The sequence below is a fragment of the Salvelinus sp. IW2-2015 genome, linkage group LG18, assembly GCF_002910315.2.
Source record: "Salvelinus sp. IW2-2015 linkage group LG18, ASM291031v2, whole genome shotgun sequence".
Classification (NCBI taxonomy): Eukaryota; Metazoa; Chordata; class Actinopteri; order Salmoniformes; family Salmonidae; genus Salvelinus; species Salvelinus sp. IW2-2015.
In genome coordinates this window covers 35,077,041-35,098,620 of record NC_036858.1, presented here as the reverse complement: position 1 = coordinate 35,098,620, position 21,580 = coordinate 35,077,041, and the positions used below count along the sequence as shown (strand labels likewise).

Below are 21,580 nucleotides of genomic sequence, written 5' to 3'. Positions count from 1 at the left end.
AACAATCTGCAACCTCAAAACTGTACCAGCAAAGACAAAAGTATATCTAAACATGTTACTCGTATACAGTAGATGGCCTGTTTCCCTGCACTGGCAAAAAGCACTGGGCCTCATCTGACTGTACAGTAGCAGCTCATGCTCCTATGTGGATTGGTACCATGTTTTCTTTATATATACTTTTAGACCAGAGATTCCAAGTATTGTTCAAAAATGCAGAAAGAACCATTCGCACAATCAATAAATATTTTCAAGCTCCATTTAATGTCCTACCAAAAGGAGTATGTGACTGAACCGCGATTGAGTAAAATAGAAAGTGCTTTTTCTTTTACTGGAATCAACATAAAATAGATGAAGGGATTTTAGCCAAACAGTGGAATGATCTGTGTGTAGAAATTTCAAATAAATCAGTGAATAAACTCTTTCAAAGTATCTGGTGGTATGATGTCAATGTAGATAAAAAGGCACATGGCAGCTTGGTATCTTATGAGGATTGTTGAACACACACAATCGCATACACATGCAGAAGCGTTCACATACATATCCCCAAGCACATCTTACATACACTCATCTACACAATCAGATCAGTGTATATATTCGGGCAAAGTAAAACAGGTTGCATTTATTAAACTTGCATTGAGAATTAGTGAGGGACAAACAAACAAAAAAGTGTGCATTTTTTTTAACAGCCTGTAAAAAAGGTAAGTAATCATAGCAATTAAGAACGTCCATTTCAGCCTTTATTGAAGTTTACAGGATCCTGTAGAAATCAATGGGCAAACAGAAGATTTCTCAAATTCAGGAAAGTGTATGTGTTCTTTTCTTTTAAATAGTATCCTTAAAGAATGACCAATACATTCTTGGTTACAACTGTTCTTGCGCTAACAGTCCCAAAAAAAATTGAAATTAACATTCATTAAACATTCTCTAAAGGTATGCTAGTTCCCTTATATATTCTGTGATTCCCTCTGTCATTATGTATACATAAACAAGTTTAATAACATACCAATCAGTGGTTAATTCACAATTGAAAAAAAAAGCACAAAAAGTTTACACTTTTACAGGTAAATAAAAGAATTTGTTTGTCAACTGTTTCCTTAAGGGCATAGCATAGTTCGGAGTTTTGTTTTATTTTTGTTGGTTTGTATGCAGTTTCATTCTCATCTTGTTTTTTGTCCTATTTTTTCAGCTATTACATAATTAGATTCTTACATACAAATATTGACAAAATGGTGGCTTGTGCTTCAAAGCCTTCAAAGTCTATTTAATAACAATAGTAATAGTCGTGAGGAGGAGTAGCCGCGGCTAAGGGTGCAGGGAAGGGCAGGACTCATAGCAGGCCCTCGCTGCAGGGGCCGTCTTGGCTGCCGCTCGGCTTCTCCGCATCCTGATTGGGCAGCTCTTTGACCATGAGGGCAGCACTCTTCTCTGAGAACTCCTCCCCGTCAGGCTCCAGGCCCTCGGGGCAGGGCAGCTTCAGCAGTTCCTCTCGTAGCTGGGCCGTGTGCCTCTGAATGGGGGAGAGGGACAGAGGACACAGGGTTCAGTTCAGAGATACTATTTGCTGTGAGGGGGCAAGTACAAACATGGGCTCTTACAAGGAAACTGATTTATACTCTACCCAACAATTATGACAAGGCCTGTGAACTCTAAATACTCTTCCAAACCAATACTAATTTCAAGCCCATCATTTAAAAAGATGCACAATGCAGAAATCACTTTGCCATTTCCTGATTGCTAAAATGTTCGCCTAATTCCAGTTTATGTGACAAAACAAGCAAGTGTAGTATAGAGAGTCATTGTATAATCTAAATCATTGCAAAATATATTTTCTATAAACAAAATATTGTATTTTCAGCTGTTGTACAAAACCTAAAGTAAAAGACGCAAAAACAAAACTTTAAAAAAGGAAGCGTATAAGTAGCGCCCATAGAACAGATCTACCGCTTCTTACACTTGCTTTCAATGAGAATGACAGATCAAGAGCTCATATTTCTGTGTGAATTTTGTCAGGTCGCCCAAAAAGTTACATATTGTAGCTTGAAGTTTGTCCAAAATACTCGAGCTCACATGAATCCATTCCAGTTGCCTTCAGTATCTCTGTGACGAGAGCATACAGTAAACCAATGAAAAATGACCACTTCCAGCACTTTACCTTAAATAATGTTTTACCAAAAAACAAAACGAACAGAAAACGACAATGTGCACCAAAACAAACCCATCGTTTCAGAACCTGAACCAGTTTTCTAGAGCAAGAGGAAAAACCATGAAGGTAATGGGACTACACAGACCTCTGTAGGCCTGCTTTAAAACAGCACTGAGTGCTTCCACAGCACTGTGCTGCGGCCCCTCCGTCTTTATCAGTGTGTCGGGGAGATTATTTACACTGGGTATTAATTGTGGTTATTAAAAGCCAGAGGAACGGAGTCTGGCTGCCAGTGAGCTTAGGGAAGTAGGACGCAGGCCCCTTATCTGTTCCTCCATGGCTGCCTCGAGACTGTCAGAGGGGGAAGACGGCTAGTGCATGAATCAAGCCTGTCCACCATGCATAAAACACCAGGGATGTCACTCTCCTCCTGAGCAACCAATTCAGACTTCCTTAACCAGGACTGTGTGTATAAATATAAGTGAAAGGGGGATGGGGTATTCACTTCTGTGGAGAAGGACAAAATTCTGATACAACGCGAGGTCTCCTGTAGATGAATAGTGTTTGTTTACCTTCAATGCAGCAGCGTGATGGGACATGGTGCGGCCCACTCTCTTGTCACTGCTGTACTGCTGGATGTCTGCGATCCACTCCTCACACTGCGCCATGACTTCCACCCGCTTCAGGTAGAAGTGCTTGTGGATCACCTGGGGATTACAACACAGCCATGAGACTCAGAAACATGCAACACCTGCAGGTCATCATTACTGAAACTCATCTCTAGTTTATAGCCATTTAGTAGGCCCAGGAGTTTTTCCTGACCAGGAAAACCTCTGGGACCTAGTTAGAATGCTTGAAATATGCTGTGAAATGTAAACGTTGCATCCATGACACACTGGATAAGGAAAATGACCATAATGAAAATATAATTCAATCAAATTTTCCATTTGTTCTTCCTTCAATTGATCCTAATATAACATTACTGAACTGCTGTCCTATGGCCCAGATTATGCAATAGTGAAATGAGAGCCAGCAAGTGTTGGATTAAATTTCCCATGGTTCATACTGGAAAGGACAATTGGTGAGCGCAGTGAAACTAATATTTATTTTTTGGGCAAATTTCTGATCAGGCCCCTCCAGGTGCCGTAACGGTCAGTGCTATCCGGGATCCCTACACTACACCATAAACCCCTACCTTAACCCGTACGATTTTAAAATGACAACTTCAATGGGGTAGGTATGTCCCAAGGATCCCGGATAGCACAGACCTTGCCCCAACTCTTCTCCCTACCCAATTGGTAAGTTTATGAAGTTTATGAAAAAGCAGGATGTTGTGAAGAAAAGCATAACCTCTGAAAGTTCTCCTCTGCAGCAGGAAGCAGCAAGAGGACTGCTTGTTTCACTGACTGGGAAGGGAGTTGGATATCTGCAGTCCTTTGAAGTGGAGCGTTAACAAACAGAAGCGCCATCTCTCCACTGAAAATGTTTTGGAGGAGAAGTGCTATGATGTCTCCCTTGACAGAGTTCTCTAGGTCTGCACAGATCCTGAGATGCTGGGTATGTATAAGAACTTTACGCCAAATGGACTGATAAGCAGAGTGATTTTTGTGATTGTTAATTATTTTTTAAATTCGGATCCCCATTAGCTGTTGAAGAACCAGCAGATATTCTTCCTGGGATCCACACAAAACATAGTGTTCTGTATTTTGTCATGTTCTAATGGACAAGAACAGCAACACAAATTTGAACTAAGAACACTACATATGACCATTTTTTTACATAATAAACATGAGAAAAGAAAGCTTCTCCCAGCCACTGTTCTGGACTTGGGGACTGTGAAGAGACCCCTGATTGCGTGTCTTGTAGGGTACGTATACATTTTTGAGCTATGTTTTGCCCAGACAATTCGGTACTTTCAGCATGTCAGTACTTCTTAGAAAGACCAGCAGTGATGCAGTAATTGTCTCCTCTACTCTGAACCAGGAGAGACTGACATGCATGTTATTGACATAGGCCCCTCTCTGTACATTTGAGGGCCAGACGTGCTGCTCTGTTCTGGGCCAGCTGCAGCTTTTCTAGGTAATTTTTTCCACACCTGACCATACAACTGGGCAATAGCCAAGATGCGACAAAACCAGAGCTTGCAGAACTTGTTTGGTTGCATGTGATGTTAAAAAAGCAGATCCTCTCTATCAAAGACAGACCTCTCCCCATCTTTACAACAACGGAATCAATATTCTGAGACCATGTAAGTCTACAATCTAATAGTGCTGAGCGATTAACCGTTATGTCGGTTATTTTTCAGTTTTTAAACAACTAATTGACATTGGTTCAATTATTTGAATTCCATGATTTTTTCCTTCTCTATAGATAAATCCAATCAAGCCCAAACTATGCGATGTAGTAGGGAGTTGTAGTTTCCAACAGGCCAATATTCTACATAGAAAACTTGGTAATTAACTACAATGACCATAATACATTGGGTGTCTACTGGTCTGGTCTGTGGTTCTTTTATGCATGCTATGTCAGGTTATTGTGCAGACAGAGTGCGAGAGAAGAATGGCATCAAGAGGGATAAGAGCAGTGCCTTATTTACGTTGAAGAATTACTAAAAAAGTGATGACAGCATAAGCAGCAGCTCTCTAGAGATGACTTGGAGGGAAATAATAAACCAAATCAAATGAAACAAATCTAATGTACACAACTGAAATAAAGTAGTGTGAATAAATGATGGTAAATAAGTGATAAGCAGTAATGGGCAGTCACTACCATCATGGGACTTTTAATAATTGTTCTATTCTGTGCTGTTGCAGCATTCAAACCACATAATGCAGTTAATATATAATTTAAAAAAAAAATATTGAAACCAAAATCGAAAAACCTGGATTATCCAGAAACATGAGTAAAGGGATAAATTAGTCCGCGCGACTGGCATTACACTTTTTTATTTTAAACGCCCGCTAAAGAGATGAGCCACCAAATCACAAATGCGAGACGAAAACCCCAGGGGTAGAATTGCCTCTCCACAGACACCAATATTAGAAAGCCTAGTAGTATAAACCGTGTGGCGATCTAGATAGTCCTAATGATTGGGATGCAGTTCTGTATTTTAATGGAGCAGGCTTGACTGGCAACTTGCTCTCTCAGTCAAGTTTAATACACTTCACGCATCACCGGGCCTCTCTGACGTCACAGCAGGGATGTGCTCCAGTCAGCCTCTTCAGCCTGGCTGTCACCACATCCACCTGGTCACGTTAGTTTTTGTCATAATTTGCAAAAAAAAAAAAAAAAAAAAAAAAGTATAATTATTTATTCAAACAGTAATGTGCAATTGACCAAAAATAAACCAACATTCTGAAGGAGGTCACAACGGCACGGAAATGCCCGTCTGTGCAGTGTGCGTAGGGCTTATATGTCTACCACTTTGTGTAGCCGTTAGCGATGCTAGATTGAACGGCAATTAAAAGGAAACTACAAAGTAGCCTATCCCTACCTGGCAGAATCATGATTATTTGCATCAATCCAGAGGCCATTAGTTTTGAAAACTCCATCACAAGTCCGCTACCGACATAGCCTGCTTCCCCTAAAGTCAATTTTATTGCCAAAATTATATAGCCTACTCCTGTCTACACAGAAAAAAAAAGAAAAAAAAAATCAAAATATGCTACTACACCAGAAACCATGAATTGGCCACAGAGGATCATTAGCTTCTTAAAAAAAAGTTAAATCCCATTGTCTTACAGTCGGAATAGGACGCAATTTCGGCAGTGTGTACGACGACTGAGTTGCGACTGCCAGTGAAAAGTACAGGCGCCCAGCCAGGTATGTCACAATATTGAATCAGTTTGTAAAGAAAATGGCTATTGCTGTAATGACAAAATTACTACTCTCTTTCATAGTTATCAAAATTCTCAATTTAAATTCAATCTTATTGGCACCAGTGGAGAGCATCGGCCATATCCCAGTGAGCGAGCATATTCACTATCATTGTTGGGTAAATGTCACTCAAGTTAATTTCCTCCTCCAGGTTAGATTAATGTCATATTGTAGGCCCTTCTCATAGCCCTATTAATGTACATGGATCAGACGTCATTTCTATTGCTCTGTCAGTGTCAGCAGAGTAGGCTACCCTGTCATTTTTGTTGTATTGAAAAAAATATTATTCTAATGTCTCCAGTCATATAAAGTATAGTAGAATTGCATGAAATGTGTCCATAACAAGGCCAAGAAAAGCATCTGATATACTGTTGCCTATAGCCTACTCTACTCCACTACCCGCTCAGCCATGCATTGAACTGTCTTTTATTTTATTTTTTACAAACAGTGATTGAGTTATATTATTAGCCTAAATTATGACCATCCAATCTACACATAAGTCCGCAAATGCGATGATGCATGGAATGCTTTATTATAAAAGTTATAAAAATATTAGCTTCCCCAAACGTGAAACTCACATGCCGCTTACGGCTAAAGAAACACAGCTAGCCAAACAGTCTGGCTGGTGAGCACCTGAATTAAATGGTAACTACAGGAAAAAATCAAAATCTCAGATTTTCCCCCGGACTTCGAAACTTGTTCCTCTGATGTGGTTTAAGCATTGTTGTTGACCTGGAACATCCAATGTTGTTTTTCACAACAAAAAAGTGATTTGGGAGCTAAACTACTAAACACATTTTTTCCTATTTTATAAAAGTCCTTCTCCCTGCTTTATTTTGTTGTTGCCGTGGTATTGTTTTGGTATCAAGTATTGTCAAATTATGCAATGTAAGAACATAAGGGTTTGGCTCGTCATTATGAGGCTGGTTCTGTATGGAACGCAGGCACATTATGGGACACAGGCCAGGTCATTATACATTTATTATAAGAAAATGGGTGCAACCAAATCATGTGCTGGTGCCACCAGTGGATAAAGTAGAACACTGAGGATTAAAATCCAATATAATCTAATATATTATATTGAAAGGCAGATCTAGACCTTACATTATGTGGGAGACCTCCATTTAACATAGTCGTTTTGAATTGGTGAGCGTTTCTAAATGCCTAAGTACCCAGGGGCGTTTCGTGTTGGAAGGGCAGTGCACATGTGACTTCGGTACACGCATCGATCACAGTATGGACGAAAAGCGCTGTGTACATATCCAAGAGTCACTGAACATGGAACACGTGTACCCATCAGAATAGGGCGTCTTGACAAATTACCAATCCATGTGAGAGAGAGACTCAATACAACCAGACAAATGCCCATACGTACACACACTGGCATGGTCTGTTGATTGTGTGCTCCATTTCCAGATAAATTAAGTGACCTTTTAGGTGAGCTGCCGTCCACTCATTATTCCAGAGGGCAGACGTGTGCATGTTTCCATGTGCTCCACACACACAGGGGTCAAGGGTGAGTATGAATCATGCTGTGGCCATTCAAATACATTTTTTCATCCCGTCTGCTGTATGCTCACTCAGCCCCAGGTCTGCTCCCCTGCGAGCTCAGGTCTGCTACACTGACTACAGCATTGTAAATACTCCCACTCACATCTAGTCTCAACTTCAGCCTCCCCTCTCAGTGTTCATACCGAGTAGAGAACAAGAACCTCTGGAGGGGTAAAAATCACTACTTCGGGCAGAAGATTATGGGGTAAATCATTAGTTGGGCTTCATTCAAGTAACGTTACCTTAAAAATGCATCCTCACTTCATTTCTTACTCGCCATTGATCTTACGTGACTGGATTGGTGAACAGCATGAATGTATTGTATTGCTTTCACCTTTCCAATCAACGAAATCTTACCAAATTAGCAGTGCATATACGATAAGGTAATTGCTAATTTGCTGCTAATACGCACCTATCCACAATGACTTCATGGCTAATTAGCTGTATTATACTCAGCGTCATTTAGAGTACCAAGGAAGGTATGGGTATGACAATCTACTGATTGGGTCTACTGAACAATCTACTGGGTATGAATCTACTGAACAAAAATATAAACGCACACATGTAAAGTGTTGGTACCATATTTCATGAGCTGAAAAAACAATCCCATAAACTTTCCATACGCACAAAAAGCTTATTTCTCTAAAATGTTGTGCACAAATTTGTTAACATCCCTGTTCGTGAGCATTTCACCTTTGCCAAGATAACCCATCTACCTGTCAGGTGCGGCATATCAAGAAGCTGATTAAACAGGATGATCATTACACAGATGAACCTTGTGCTGGGGACAATAAAAGGCCACTTTAAAATGTAAAGTTTTGTTATACAACACAATGCCAAAGATGTCTCAAGTTTTGTGGGAGCGTGCAATTGGCATGCTGACCGCGACAATGTCCACCAGAGCGGTTGTCAGAGAATTGAATGTTCATTTCTCTACCACAAGCCTCCTCCAACGTCGTTTTAGAGAATTTGTCAGTACGTCCAGCTGGCCTCAACTGCAGACCACATATATATTTTTGTTCAGTATATAAGCATTAGAAGAACTAAAATCTGCTCCATAGTCAACTGCTAGGGAGGTGGTCTCAAACCTAGTCTCGGACCCCCCTCCCCATTCATTCTAGGTGAGCATATACTGGGAGTAATTCATTTGCCGGTAATGACGATTTATTGTTGCAATAGTAACAAAGTGATTTGTTGTGTTCGGAGTTGCAGTCACACGCCTTGTCGCCATTCGGAGAGGGAGTGCGTGTGTGTGACTACAGCTGGGACTGAGGCGGGGGTGGGCACAGCAGAGGGGAACCATGGCCTCCTTTCCCAAATGGGCAAAGGCGGCACGGCAGATGGCATGGCTTGGCCTCTGGATGGAAAAACAGCTCAGGTTTATTTACGCTGACCTCAACACAACGGGTCCAGCGGTGTGGTTCTGTTCATGTCAGCATTCTCAATCATCGCCCCGGACACCGCATCATCCTGACAAAGACGAGGAGACGCTCAGTGGCACGCCTGTAGAATCCCTCCCTCCCCGTTGCCAAAGACAAGGCCCTACTCAGTCACACAGATCCTGGTGACTAAACAGTGACATTTTAAAAAGCCCCCATCGTCACTTTTGACTGACACTCTTCCCATCTGCAGAGGCAAGCAGTCGCTGCCACAGAATTGGGCCATGGGAGGGAAGGAGGGAGATTAGGGCAATGATCAATTTCCTTCCCAGCGTAGCCATGGAAACCCCGGTGGCTGTGGCACATCGCTCCTCCACTCTTGGCTTTCCCTGCTCCGTGTGTGTGTCCAAAACCAGGCAAGCTTTCTCTCCCCATCTCTCAGTCACGAAACCCAGTACAGGAGCCTTATCTCTCCTCCAGCTAGACTACAAAGCATTATTCTCAACCAGGCTGTGCTGGGTTAGCAAGTTACACAGAGAGAGGAGAGGAGTCAACGCCCCAGCCTCAATAGGTCCCACTGGGCAGAGGTGTCTTGTTAAAACCCATCAATAATGCACCGTAATGGAGTGTGCTCAACACAATGACTAATTTCCTTGACAGGGTGTGCGAGCTGCACTCTCTGTGTGTGTGTGTGTGTGTGTGTGTGTGTGTGTGTGTGTGTGTGTGTGTGTGTGTGCGTGCGCGGTCTCGCCACTGATGCATCCTCCTCTTGTTTACATGATAAATGAACACGCAAAGTAGCTAGCTCCATCTGCTCTGGAAAGGTCCTTGAACCGTGAATCAATCACACTGTATAATACACCTGGGCTGGTAGAGGTCAGGACAAGAACACGCTCCTCTCTTAATGGTTTCCATAACTTACCCCTTTTCATGACCATACAGCCCCACAGTGGAAGTGTCGTAATAGCCATAAAATCAGGCGGTCAAACAGGGAAATGGTTCCAATCGTATTTCATTTTTCCCATAGGGGTTTTAGAAAAACGTAAAATATGGGCTGTGTTTTATGTAGGCTTACCCTGGCGTTTTGATAACCATGTAAATCTCTCTCGGACAAGACTCATTTAATCAATATATATTCGGCTGTATTTACTCAGTTTCGAAAATGATAATTAGCATCAAAGTAGACATCATGCAAGACTACAAAGACTACAAATCTCTAGCTGACACCTTTGTTAACAGGTAGTGTCAATTAAAACAAACTTTCAGGAGACAGTTCACAGAATTGTCAATTTAATGAAATTTTGCCAATTTATTCAATACTAAATGTAGCTAACATTATATAGCTAATCCAGAGATTCTTACCTTTGCCTCCATTCGGCAGTCTGGTCCAGATCATGGCATTTGTAGTTCTTCATGATAGCCACATTAGCAACTAATTAGCGTTTTATTTAAATCGAGCCGAATATATTGATAAGTCACCTTGTCCAAGAGAGATTTACAGGGTTAAGAAAACGTCACGCCAGGTTAAGCCGAAACACAGCCCTTATTTTAAGTGTTTCTAAAAATCACCTATGGGAAAAAAAGAACGGTGGAAAATTATTGGAAACCTTTGTTTGACCACTAGGTTTTAAGGTTATTATGACTCGTACTGTGGTACTCTTGCCACCTGTGGTAATGAGCTCCATCCCTGTGTGGCCTGACAGGGGTGTCGGTCTCGCTAAGCTCCTGAGGAGAGAAAACGCTCCTTTCCTGAGATTTGGAGGGGTGGGTTTTGGATGTCACCCACAGCACCGCCTCCCCTAATAACCTACTCACACTAGAGCCGGCTGTGCGCGCGGACACCCCTCGGCTCTCACACACACTGGGAACTAGATTTCAGCGGCCGACCTGTTGTTCCTAACACCACCTGACAATCTCCTGCTGCATTATTCAAGGTTGCTTTTTATTCTTCATCTCAGACTATAAATAGGGCATAAAAACTTTGGAAATCTCACACATAATTCCCCCGGCCCCAAAAATAAATGTCTATGGTGTCAACGCTTTCACGGTTGACATGAGATCGGAAAGAGACCACGCTGAGCTTGATGCACCATCAACACGGAGACAATAGTACTGTATGCGTGTGTGCCACGGCTATACTTCCTACAAAGGCAAAGTAAGTAAAACATGTAACGGCAAAATCTGACAGAAAGCAATTTCTGGTACTTCATGATGTTTTCTGATCGACTGGCTTCATTTTTGTGTCAAGAAACAAAATGCCACATTAATCAGATAATATACCTGGCCATCACAACAGATCAAAGATTTCTGACCAAATTCGTAGTTTCTACATTTCGCCTTTGTAGGGCAGTATAGCTCGCCAATGTTTGCGGACAGTATTTTCGTCTGTCTCCGCCATGGGCTTAGACGGGTAAATGGCAACTCAGGAGTGTCACATGAGCCTAATTGAATTTCAGGAGGGCACTCGGGCAGTATTGTAGAGGCATGCTGGTTTTCCCAGCTCCCATGGTCCATTTCATATTGAGCCACTGATGTCAGAACTCTGTTTTATTACAAAGGCTGCTATACCATACTACAGCTGACGATTTTGTACCTGGGACCCGAAAAAGAAACCGCCACCCTTCTACCACAGAGCATGGGCTAATACTGGGAGCTGGTGACACGAGTTTGGCTGTGTGGAACACACACACAATGTACTTCAACAGTACCTCTACCTCAATAGACCAACTTAAACAATGGAGACCAATTGTCTTGAACTATTCCCCAAACTATACATCTGATTCTTCTCTGTTAATGTGTTCCCCCGGTTTGATGCATTTCTCTAGGCAATTCCGTAAATCTATATTTCGGGGGAGACGGGTATGGTTCTATATCTATAAAATGGGGGAACACGGGGCCAATAGATTCTGGACTAGCCTCCATAATATTTCAGTCTGGCTTCCCTCCCGGTCTCTCTATACAAATGACAGAAAGGACATGGCAGTGCTTTCCAAAATTCCACATCCCCACTCTGTCTCCCCAGCCTGGCCAGCTAACAGGGCTAATCACCTGTGTCTGACGGCCTGCTAAATGATGTCTAGTTGAAGGAAAACATTGGTCCGGAGGCTCAGGTTGAGACCCACAGACAGACGTCCTCTCTTTTCTGATTGCAGGTAGAGAGAGACCGGAAAATACATTACTGTTTGGCAAAGCGGAGGTTGCTTGGCAGAGCAGCAAGCATCTGGGATCTTAATTTAATTCCGTGTTTTCATCCAGGACTACATTACCAGAATCCAATATTTTAATCGATGTTGGCTGTGTGCGCGCGTGCATACACACACAGGTGAACAACAAAGCAAAGCCAATGACAATGGCATTATGAAGAAGTTATTTGTTGCCGTGTCATGAAGCTCCCATGAGCTACAGTGTGACAGAGGAGCAACAGAGTGAGTGGAATATCGGATGCTGACTTCGATCTGTTCGCAGTGTGAGTGATTAGATATAGCACGTTAGGAGCCAAACTGGAGCGGCTTTGACCTGTCTGTGGTTCCTTAGTTCCCGCCATCAGATAGCAGCACCCACACAGGGCTGTATGCGACACTGACACCCGCCTCCCCAGTCTGGAGGAATTCATTAGAAACACCTTTTTCCTCTCTTTTTCTACTGCTCTCTACCTCCCAACCTCCCTCTGTTTCACTCTTTCCCGCCGCCTCCGCACCATCTTCCCATCCCTCTCAACCTCCCTCTGCTACACTCTGTCCCTCCATCTTCCCATTCCTCTTTCTACTTTCTCCCTCTCCCTCCCAAACTCCCTCTGCATCACTCTTTCCCTAGACCCCCGCCCTCTTCCCCTCCCAACCTCCCTATGCTTCTCACTACCCCCCGCCCTCTCTTTCTAGGCACCATCTTCCCCTCCCTCCCCCTTCTCTCTAAGCAGAGTTGGTGACTGATCGCTATCTGCCACGCTATCAGCCTGCACGGCCCGTGTCAAGGACAGGAGGAAATTTAAAAAACGAGCGATATGATCTACCTGGGAAATAGTAAACAGTGAATTTATTATCTGCCACTATCCTAATATCGTCCCAAAGGAGGCAATTTATTGTCCTTTATCTGCCGGGTTTTGTTTTGTGTGCAGAGGCTGGTTGCTACTGTAACAAGGGAGCATGGTGAGCGTAATGCTTTGTCATGACAAAGAACGATACTACAGTAGAATTGAGAGCCATTAAACACTGGCGTGGGCCAGGTTGAGGTGTCAGGGAACCTGCGGGGTAGCCTAATTGTATGTACGAAAGGGTGAGCCACTGTAGGATAGTATGGGGGGGGTTAGGGACAAAAGAGATTTTACCGCTCACCTCTTTGAAGCAAGGCGAGGGGTTGCGTAACTGCTCCAGCATGGCCCACTTGACGGAGGCCTGACGGATGTTTCCGTCGTACTCGCGGGAGCTCTGCGTGCCGCTGGGGGTTCCGCGTGAGCGCTCGTAGCCCGGCTCGTTGAAGTAGGGCTCCGACACCAGGATCAGAGACTGCACCGATACCAGCACCTGTAGAGCGAGAGAGGGGGGGAGGAGAGAGAGATTAATGGAATATTTTTGATCATTACAAAATACACATACAGCCACTTGTAGGGAGGTTACCAAAGGGGGTGTGTGGGGAGAAAGAGAGAGGAGGGGGAGCAAGAGCGATAAGAGAGCAAGAAAAGTTGGAGGAGACAAAAGCAGGGGGATAGGTGAGAACATTGCAGAGACCACAATGAGCAACGCACAGAATGCATGGGGGACATTAAGGGAGCGTCAGACAAAAGCATGATTTTTCACCCTCCTTCAATATATCTTTATTAACAATTCAATTAATACCCCGGGCTGTCTCAAGGAGACTGGGTACACGGCTCGCTCCATCACACCGCCCAGCATATATTAACCACAGAGCCAGACACTAGCTGGACGGCTGCCTGCCCGTCTGCCAGGCCAAGCTGGACAACACTCAACGTGTATCCTGACGGTCAAATAGCTGTCAGCCTAACAATAGATCTAGATTACCCCAATCCTTACCTCAACCATCAGTGGAGATGAAGAAATTGATACTGTATGACTGCCACGGGACACTGTCTACTAACTCAGACCCTGGTGACCTTTCTACCCTCTCCCTGCCCCCACCCTTCCCCAACCTGCTCACCGCAACTAGATATCAGGACCAATATCAGGGCCGGCTGATTTTGACTTGATTCCACCATATCGCCATTCAGCCTGCTATTTCCATTATTGATCTGGCAGACACCAACTAGAATGATAATCAATGGAGACATCTCTATGAACTCTCCAACACTGAAAATGAGGGAATTAGAAAAGGGAACCATTTCTAAAGGACTCTAGCTAGGCTTGTTGCCAGATCAATATCCACAGAAAATGACTCTTTCCCTCCCCCCTTCAGAGGACAAATAGCACTTTAAAAAAACATTTTTTATTTTTTACAGCTTTTCTGCTCCATATACCCTACCGTTCAAAAGTTTGCGGTCACTTAAAAATGTCCATTTTTTGTCCATTAAAATAACATCAAATTGATCAGAAATACAGTGTAGACATTGTTAATGTTGTAATTGACTATTGTAGCTGGAAACGGATGATTTTCTACATAGGCGAACAGAGGCCCATTATCAGCAACCATCACTCCTGTCTTCCAATGGCACGTTGTGTTAGCTAATCCAAGTTTATCATTTTAAAAAGGCTAATTGATCATTAGAAAACCCTTCTGCAATTATGTTAGCACAGATGAAAACTGTTGTTCTGATTAAAGAAACAATAAAACTGGCTATCTTTAGACTAGTTGAGTATCTGGAGGATCAGCATTTGTGGGTTTGATTACAGGCTCAAAATGGCCAGAAACAAAGACCTTTCTTCTGAAACGCGCCAGTCTACTCTAGTTCTGAGAAATGAAGGCTATTCCATGCGAGAAATTGCCAAGAAACTGAAGATCTGGTACAACGCTGCGTACTTCTCCCTTCACAGAACAGCGCAAACTGGCTCTAACCAGAATAGAAAGGAGTGGGAGACCCCGGTGCACAACTGAGCAAGAGGACAAGTACATTAGTGTCTAGTTTGAGAAACAGACACCTCACTAGTCCTCAACTGGCAGCTTCATTAAATAGTACCCGCAAAACACCAGTCCAAACGTCAACAGTGAAGAGGCTACTCTGGGATGCTGGCCTTCTAGGCAGAGTTCCTCTGTCCAGTGTCTGTGTTCTTTTGCCCATCTTTAATATTTTATTTTTATTGGCCAGTCTGAGAAATTGCTTTTTCTTTGCAATTCTGCCTAGAAGGTCAGCATCCCGGAGTAGCCTCTTTACTGTTGACATTTGAGACTGGTATTTTGCGGGTACTTTTGTCCATTCCGACCCAAGGGCTGTTGCTCTAATGACATCATATTCCATATACAGTGTACTACTTCAGACAATCATGTCACCCCATTTCGCATATAGTGCAAGTGCACTACTCAAAAGTAGTGAACTATATAGGGAATAGGGTGTTATTTGAGATTTGCCCCGAGGTCTCTACCAGTGTGACACAAACTACAGACTGGCAGTCAACGATAAAGCTGGTGATAAAACCCCTTAGCAGCCCAGCTCAGAGTGATAGGTGTCGAGATGGTATTGCTTTGGGCTCCCAAGTGGCGCAGCAGACCCTGGTTCAATTCCAGGCTGTAACACAACCGGCCGTGATTGGTAGTCCCATAGGGCGGCGCACAATTGGCCCAGCGTCGTCCGCGGTAGGCCGTCATTGAAAATAAGAATTTGTTCAAAACTGACTTGCCTAGTTAAATAAATTAAAAACAACACACACGCCAACATAAACTCTATTGATGGCTTTACAGTATGGAGGATCTTTCATGGCATCTGTCAAAACAGCCACCTATTAATACACACCCTGTGGTCACAGACACAGGCTGATGATCAAACATCACCAACAACTGATGGAGATGGACTCGGGTATTGACAGCAGAAACAACCAAACAAACACAGACCCATGAAAGGGTGGTGGAGGTATAGTACAGTGGATTTCTGTCTCACCTGTAAAAAGCTAGAGGTCTGAGGGTTCCATTTCTCCTCTGGTCTCCCGTGCCAGGTGTTGAGGATACTTAAACACACCTGGAGAAGACAGAAACAGATCAAGGGTTGAAGACAAGTGAACGACTGTCAGGTAAACATCCACAGGCCCTCCCTCCTACCCATCCACCCCTCAATCCATCCCTCATTCAGAGGGAAAGCTGAGAAGCAGTTTGCCCTGGCCTCCTCACCAGAGTGCTACCTCTGCTGTAGAAAGCCCACAGTAATTCTTAGAGCAGCTGTCTCCTTCCATTATGAAAATAGATGTTCCTTGTCAGAGCCTTCCTAATGAGGAAGAACAGATGAGGCAGGCTCCAGCACCTTCACGGCTTTTCACCAGGGGAGAGGGGGGGGAATAGTGCGCTTCTTTTTCATTTTGGCAACACACTGAAAATAAACTAGTGTGAAGGGAAGGCTACTCAAATCAAGCTCTCTCTCTCTCCACTCCAAGCTGTGAGGTTAACAGGTTGATGGTGCCACAGAGGGATCACTCTGGACAGACTGGTGCTGAATATACACTCAAATTTGACATATTTTTGTGGAAAGCCAGAAGTTGAAGGGACGGTAAACATTTTTCACTAAATGAACCACACCCCCAACATTTAAACTGTTGATTAAATGCTAGGCAGTTGACCCAACTCCTCACCAACCCCCTAACCCTGAGTAACTATATGGGACTCACTTTCCCGTCGTTGTAGAGGTTTGGGTTAAAGCGCACACTGTGTCCCCCGGTGGTCTCCAGGTTGACCAGGGGCGGGGAGTTGGGGTAGTCCTGGGGGAAGTACACGTCAAACTCAAAGCAGCCGTTGGCGTACGGCGTGTCTGCCGGGCCAGTGATGAGAACCTGCAACACACAGACCACAAGGGGTTAATGACAATTCACTACCCCCTTTTTTCTTCAACACACCCATTACCACTAGAGGTGGCTGACACAAAAGGACAGCATTTTTTGTCTGAATATCTCGTGGCTATTATAGAACTCCAATTCATTTCCACACTAAACTGAGATTAGCTAATCAATCAAGGAGACCACAGGAAGTGAAAAAGAAAAGAAACGGCAGACAGATGGATAGGCTTGGGAAGATCCCAAAAAGGATCAAATAAGGGAAAAGGGATCTTGGTAATTCTGCAGGAATACCCTTGTGCTTTCAGTGACCAGGAACTAAAGACCTTTTGCCTGTATAAGTGGCTCGGTCTGATCGATACAGGGGAAGACCTCGTGGGGAGGTAGCCCGCACTCCCCCCTCTGCTCTGTTCTTTGCTCACACGCGCTGAGTAGCGGGTTATTAGCTAGTCACAGGTATTCAGGCTCAAGGATGGCATGCCCGAATGGGGGGGCTGTGATTTACTGCATTAGCCGCTCGCAGAAGGCCCTGACAGCGGAGGGCTAATCTGATCTGAAACCCACTGCACCGAGACCTTGTTTCAAGAGCATTTGGCTCTGGCTTTTTAAAACAAAAAACCCTTTCAGAGTTTCTGTGGGGGCCAAGCTCAGAGAGACACTATCTAGACCAAGGAGGAAGGGCCAGGGATGCAAACTGGTGAGGGCCCCCAAAAAAATTATATGCACAGAAACACGCAGAAAATATGTGTAAATTGCTAGAAAATTGTAATGAGGTTGTCACAACACCAAGATTGTACTAATGACGTGATACCAGGCCAAGTTTCACAATACTGAGTAGTATCGTGATACATTGGGGTTTGGCCCGTCCCCCCAGGACGCCTGTTCCCATTTTGTATACTTTCTGCACAAAACCCGGATATTCACACCTCTACTCAATAAAACACGTTGAATTTAACGTTACGCTTCAGCGTTTCCCTTAGGATTATTTTTATAGCAGCGGTGGCAAAGTTAGTGTGGGGGTGGCGGGGTGTGGTAGTGGCTGTGGCCAACGGAGCAGCCTCCGACCGCAAATTGTAGAGGCCGCTGAGACAATTTAGCTGTTTTAAAGCAAATTTCCTGCAATTCTACACATTTTGCCATGGATTATGCAATGTTCTTATGAGTGACTCATAAAATCAAATGATGGCCCCATGCCATTTTTGAAATTTTTGATTATCCCCTAGTCGTTAGTTCTCAAAGATGATCATTTAAGCATCTCTTAGAGAAGGCAGTGTATCTCTTTTCTGTTTTTCCTGTGCAATCCAAATGTGTGCATAGCCAAAGGGTACTATGTTAGCTAGCTAGCCAGGTAACATGACTAAACAAGGTCGTTTGTTATCAAACCAAAAACGTAAGGCCCGCAACATGGTTTATAAAAATACGTAAATGGTGCACCAATTTGCAATAAGAATGGGGTTTGGCTAGAAACTCAAGGCGTTCAGTGACGTTAAGGTGCAAGCATGACCGTCCCTGTGCTCTGTTTTTTCTCTGGCAGTGGCACTCCGAGGCTGCGCCACAGTGAAGACTAGTCAGATTGGCCTGCTAGTCCTTACAGGCGAAATTAAAATATATCTACATATCCATAACAAAACCCCATCACTGTCTGCACACCCCAAGCTCACCATCACGGCTAAATAACATTTTAAAAAACGATGGGAGATGCGCAGAGAGAACGGACGGAGAGAAGCAGCCGAGTAGGCTTATGGCTGGTTCGGGGGTGCGGCTGGCTGTACACAGCTGTCACATTGTGAGATCAAAACGGTGAATATCCCCTTTCATCCCTGAAGGGGGAGAGGGGGAGATCCTGGGAGTGTCCTGTGTTCTTGCATCAACAAACAAGGTGTCTGAGTGAAGTTTCAGGCAGGTTAGCTTTCCCAGCTGTAGAGGAGGAGAACGGGGAGGGGGAGGAGGGGGGGGGCTGGCCACGCTGCCAGCTGTAGAGAGCAGCTTGCTGATGGAGGAGGAGGAGAGGCAGAGAGAAGCAGGCAGCGTGGGTTTGGAACAGGAACAAGACACAGAATAATCAACAACAAAAAAATCAAAGAATCACTGATCCAGGGGAGGGAGGTAGGAAGATACGAGAAGACGTGTGACGGTAAAGAGGACGCGGACACACTGTAGGTAGGTAGTTTGTGTATGTGAGAGAGAGAATGTGTGGGGAGGGTGAGAGTCAAACACTGACTGACTGACCCCTGTCTCAGCAGCGTCAGGTGTGAGGAGGAGCATGCCTATCCAAACCAGCAGAGCGCTCGCAAGATAGCTTGAGGGCACCAAGTGTCACTCAGGCGGTAAGTAGATTTCAAATTAACATTCAGACACTTTTAGTGCGCTTCCCAGAGAAGTAGGTGGGAAAACTGGAGCAAGTGGTTTTGCTAATAATGTCTACTAAGATAGCTTGATGCTGGCAGTATTTTTTATTTTTTATTCACCTTTTTTTAACTATGCCAGTAGAACAGGGGCTCTCTGGGGACACGAGGGCAACAACCCCAGATGGGTCACTAGACATCCACAATGTCTCACCACGTCCTCCAGCCTCTGTCAACTAGTGGTCCGTTCTTGTGCTGCTAAGGAAAGAGTTGTGTTCTTTGCAGAAATAGAACCTTAGCAGACGAGGGTTTTGACATTTACCAAATGAGACTTTGCCATTAATCAGAAAAGGGGTCAGGGCCATTTATTCAACGTCATTGGAAAATGAGTAAGACTTTTCAATGACGGCAGTTGCCGAACGACCATTGGAATGCGAAGCCATAGGCTATCAAGACCAGAAGCAGAGTCTCCAAGAGACCAAATTCGTTCCCCCCACCCCCTGCTGCAACAACCGCAAGTAGCGCAAGTCCTGCGGTTTTAGTGCCCCAGACAACATCCATTTGACTGGAACAGTACTGGAAACACCCTGCTCACTTTTACAAGCATCTCAATCATCATCATCATCATCATCATCAGCTGACCATCATGCCCTGAGGGCATCTCTGAATCAGACAGATGGGGTCTCCGGTAAAGGCATTTCATAAACACCTTGAATACCAATGAACAGATATCACTTCTATAGATGATTACGTAAAATGTGAGTGGCTAGTACTGTATGTATAAAACAGGGGGGGAAATGATAGGCTAGGTGGATTGGGCGTTGTAAAAGACATGCTGAAAGGTGTGTACAATATCAAATCAAGTGGATTGATTACTGTAGGTGTAAAATAGTCCTAAGAGAATGGGACGTGTGACTGAGTATAGACGGTACAGCACAGAGGGCCGTAGAGGACAGGGCAGTATACATCTGTACCTTCATGATGTCCAGTCGTTCTTCGTCGCAGCGGACAAAGACGCTGGAGGAGGAGGAGAGGGGCAGCGAGGTGGAGAGCGTGACGGCCTCCTGTGCCAGGCGGCGGGCGCGGGCAGCGCTGTTGGCGTCGCTGGCGTTCTTCACCTGAGACATGTAGTGGTAGTTCACCTTGAACACCAGCTTCCCGTCATCGTCCTCCGAGACCATCTCAAAGGTGTCTGCCAGGGAGAGACCCAACACGGGTATTAATGTCAATACCTACTGGGACTGCTGTAGAGAAGGTTTAAACACTTTCACATGGTTCACTCCACATCAAAGAATAAAAGGCATGAAACAAACACCCTGTTGGCATATCATGCAAATATCCTCCCACTTGGACGAACTAGTACGCATGTATCTGGCAGTAAATCTCTATTCAGTAATGACATGGCCCCTATGTCCTTTAATCATATTCCACACCGGGGTTCCTGCCTTGATACCTTGGCTCGTCGCCGTCTCGCTCTTGTACTTGGGCCAGAGCAAGCCCGTTTACATTCATGTCACTTGCGGTTACTTTAGACGTGTGCCGCTCGCAAAAAAATCAATTGCGGGCACAACAAAAGTCCCGTAATCAACCACGGCGTGGCAGGATGAGAAGTGACAGACAGAAAATACCTTCCTCCCTGCAGACAGGCGGCAGGACTGCGTTATCTATCATTTCAGAAAGAGGTAGGAGGGGGTTTGGGGCTGTGCTGCTGCTGTGTTCTGGGCATTACGTGCACTGAGGAGGGAGAGACCAACCAACAGCCAGCCTCAGAGTGAAGAGCCCTGCCTCTAGTATGTCTAAGCATTCCTCCTCTGTCTTGAAAAGAAACCACCACATTTCCAACATACTGTATCTACCAAACCACAACTGGCCCAACTGTACACCACACACTGAACACAAACGCACAGAAACTTAAAGCACTCACCAAACTGGAGCTTCTTCATGATGGCCACATACTTCTCCTCCAGTGAGCGTAGGATGGACATGGGTTTGGGTCTGGTTGTTGCCTTCTTCGAGGACTCGGCCAACTTCCTCTCTGGTGGAGGGAGAGATAAAAAGAAAACCTTGTTACCATGGCAGGTTCAAAGTCATCCCTGTTTGAGAGCCTGGCTTGAGAGCCTGGCTTGAGAGCCTGGCTTGAGAGCCTGGCTTGAGAGCCTGGCTTGAGAGCCTGGCTTGCCTGCATCTGGGTCCAGACCTACCATCTTTACATTAATCTTCCTGGCAAACAAACAAACAAACCACACTGTGATAAAGGACTGCTGAGGTCACCGCTTCATTGATATTACTACCTAGTCCACGCCGACTAAATCAATTAATATCGAAAACACAAAAATTCATATTCAAGCCATATTCCTCTTCGGTTCA

At 44.4% G+C, this 21,580-nt stretch overlaps 1 protein-coding gene across 21 annotated transcripts in view; it reads right to left on the bottom strand.

Annotated features, from left to right (window-relative positions):
- Positions 1–242: 242 nt before the first annotated feature.
- Positions 243–21,580, bottom strand: part of LOC111977543 (dual E2 ubiquitin-conjugating enzyme/E3 ubiquitin-protein ligase BIRC6) — a 144,940-nt gene continuing 123,602 nt past the window's right edge. For all 21 annotated transcript variants that reach the window (XM_070448444.1, XM_070448451.1, XM_070448458.1 and 18 more), the window contains 7 exons: positions 21,138–21,248; positions 20,188–20,405; positions 16,707–16,868; positions 15,989–16,066; positions 13,281–13,469; positions 2,716–2,850; positions 243–1,507 (listed from right to left, as the gene is read on the bottom strand). In XM_070448444.1, coding sequence (XP_070304545.1) covers positions 1,328–1,507; positions 2,716–2,850; positions 13,281–13,469; positions 15,989–16,066; positions 16,707–16,868; positions 20,188–20,405; positions 21,138–21,248 — 1,073 coding nt within the window. In that variant the 3' untranslated portion in view covers positions 243–1,327. The remainder of the gene's footprint in view (positions 1,508–2,715; positions 2,851–13,280; positions 13,470–15,988; positions 16,067–16,706; positions 16,869–20,187; positions 20,406–21,137; positions 21,249–21,580) is intronic.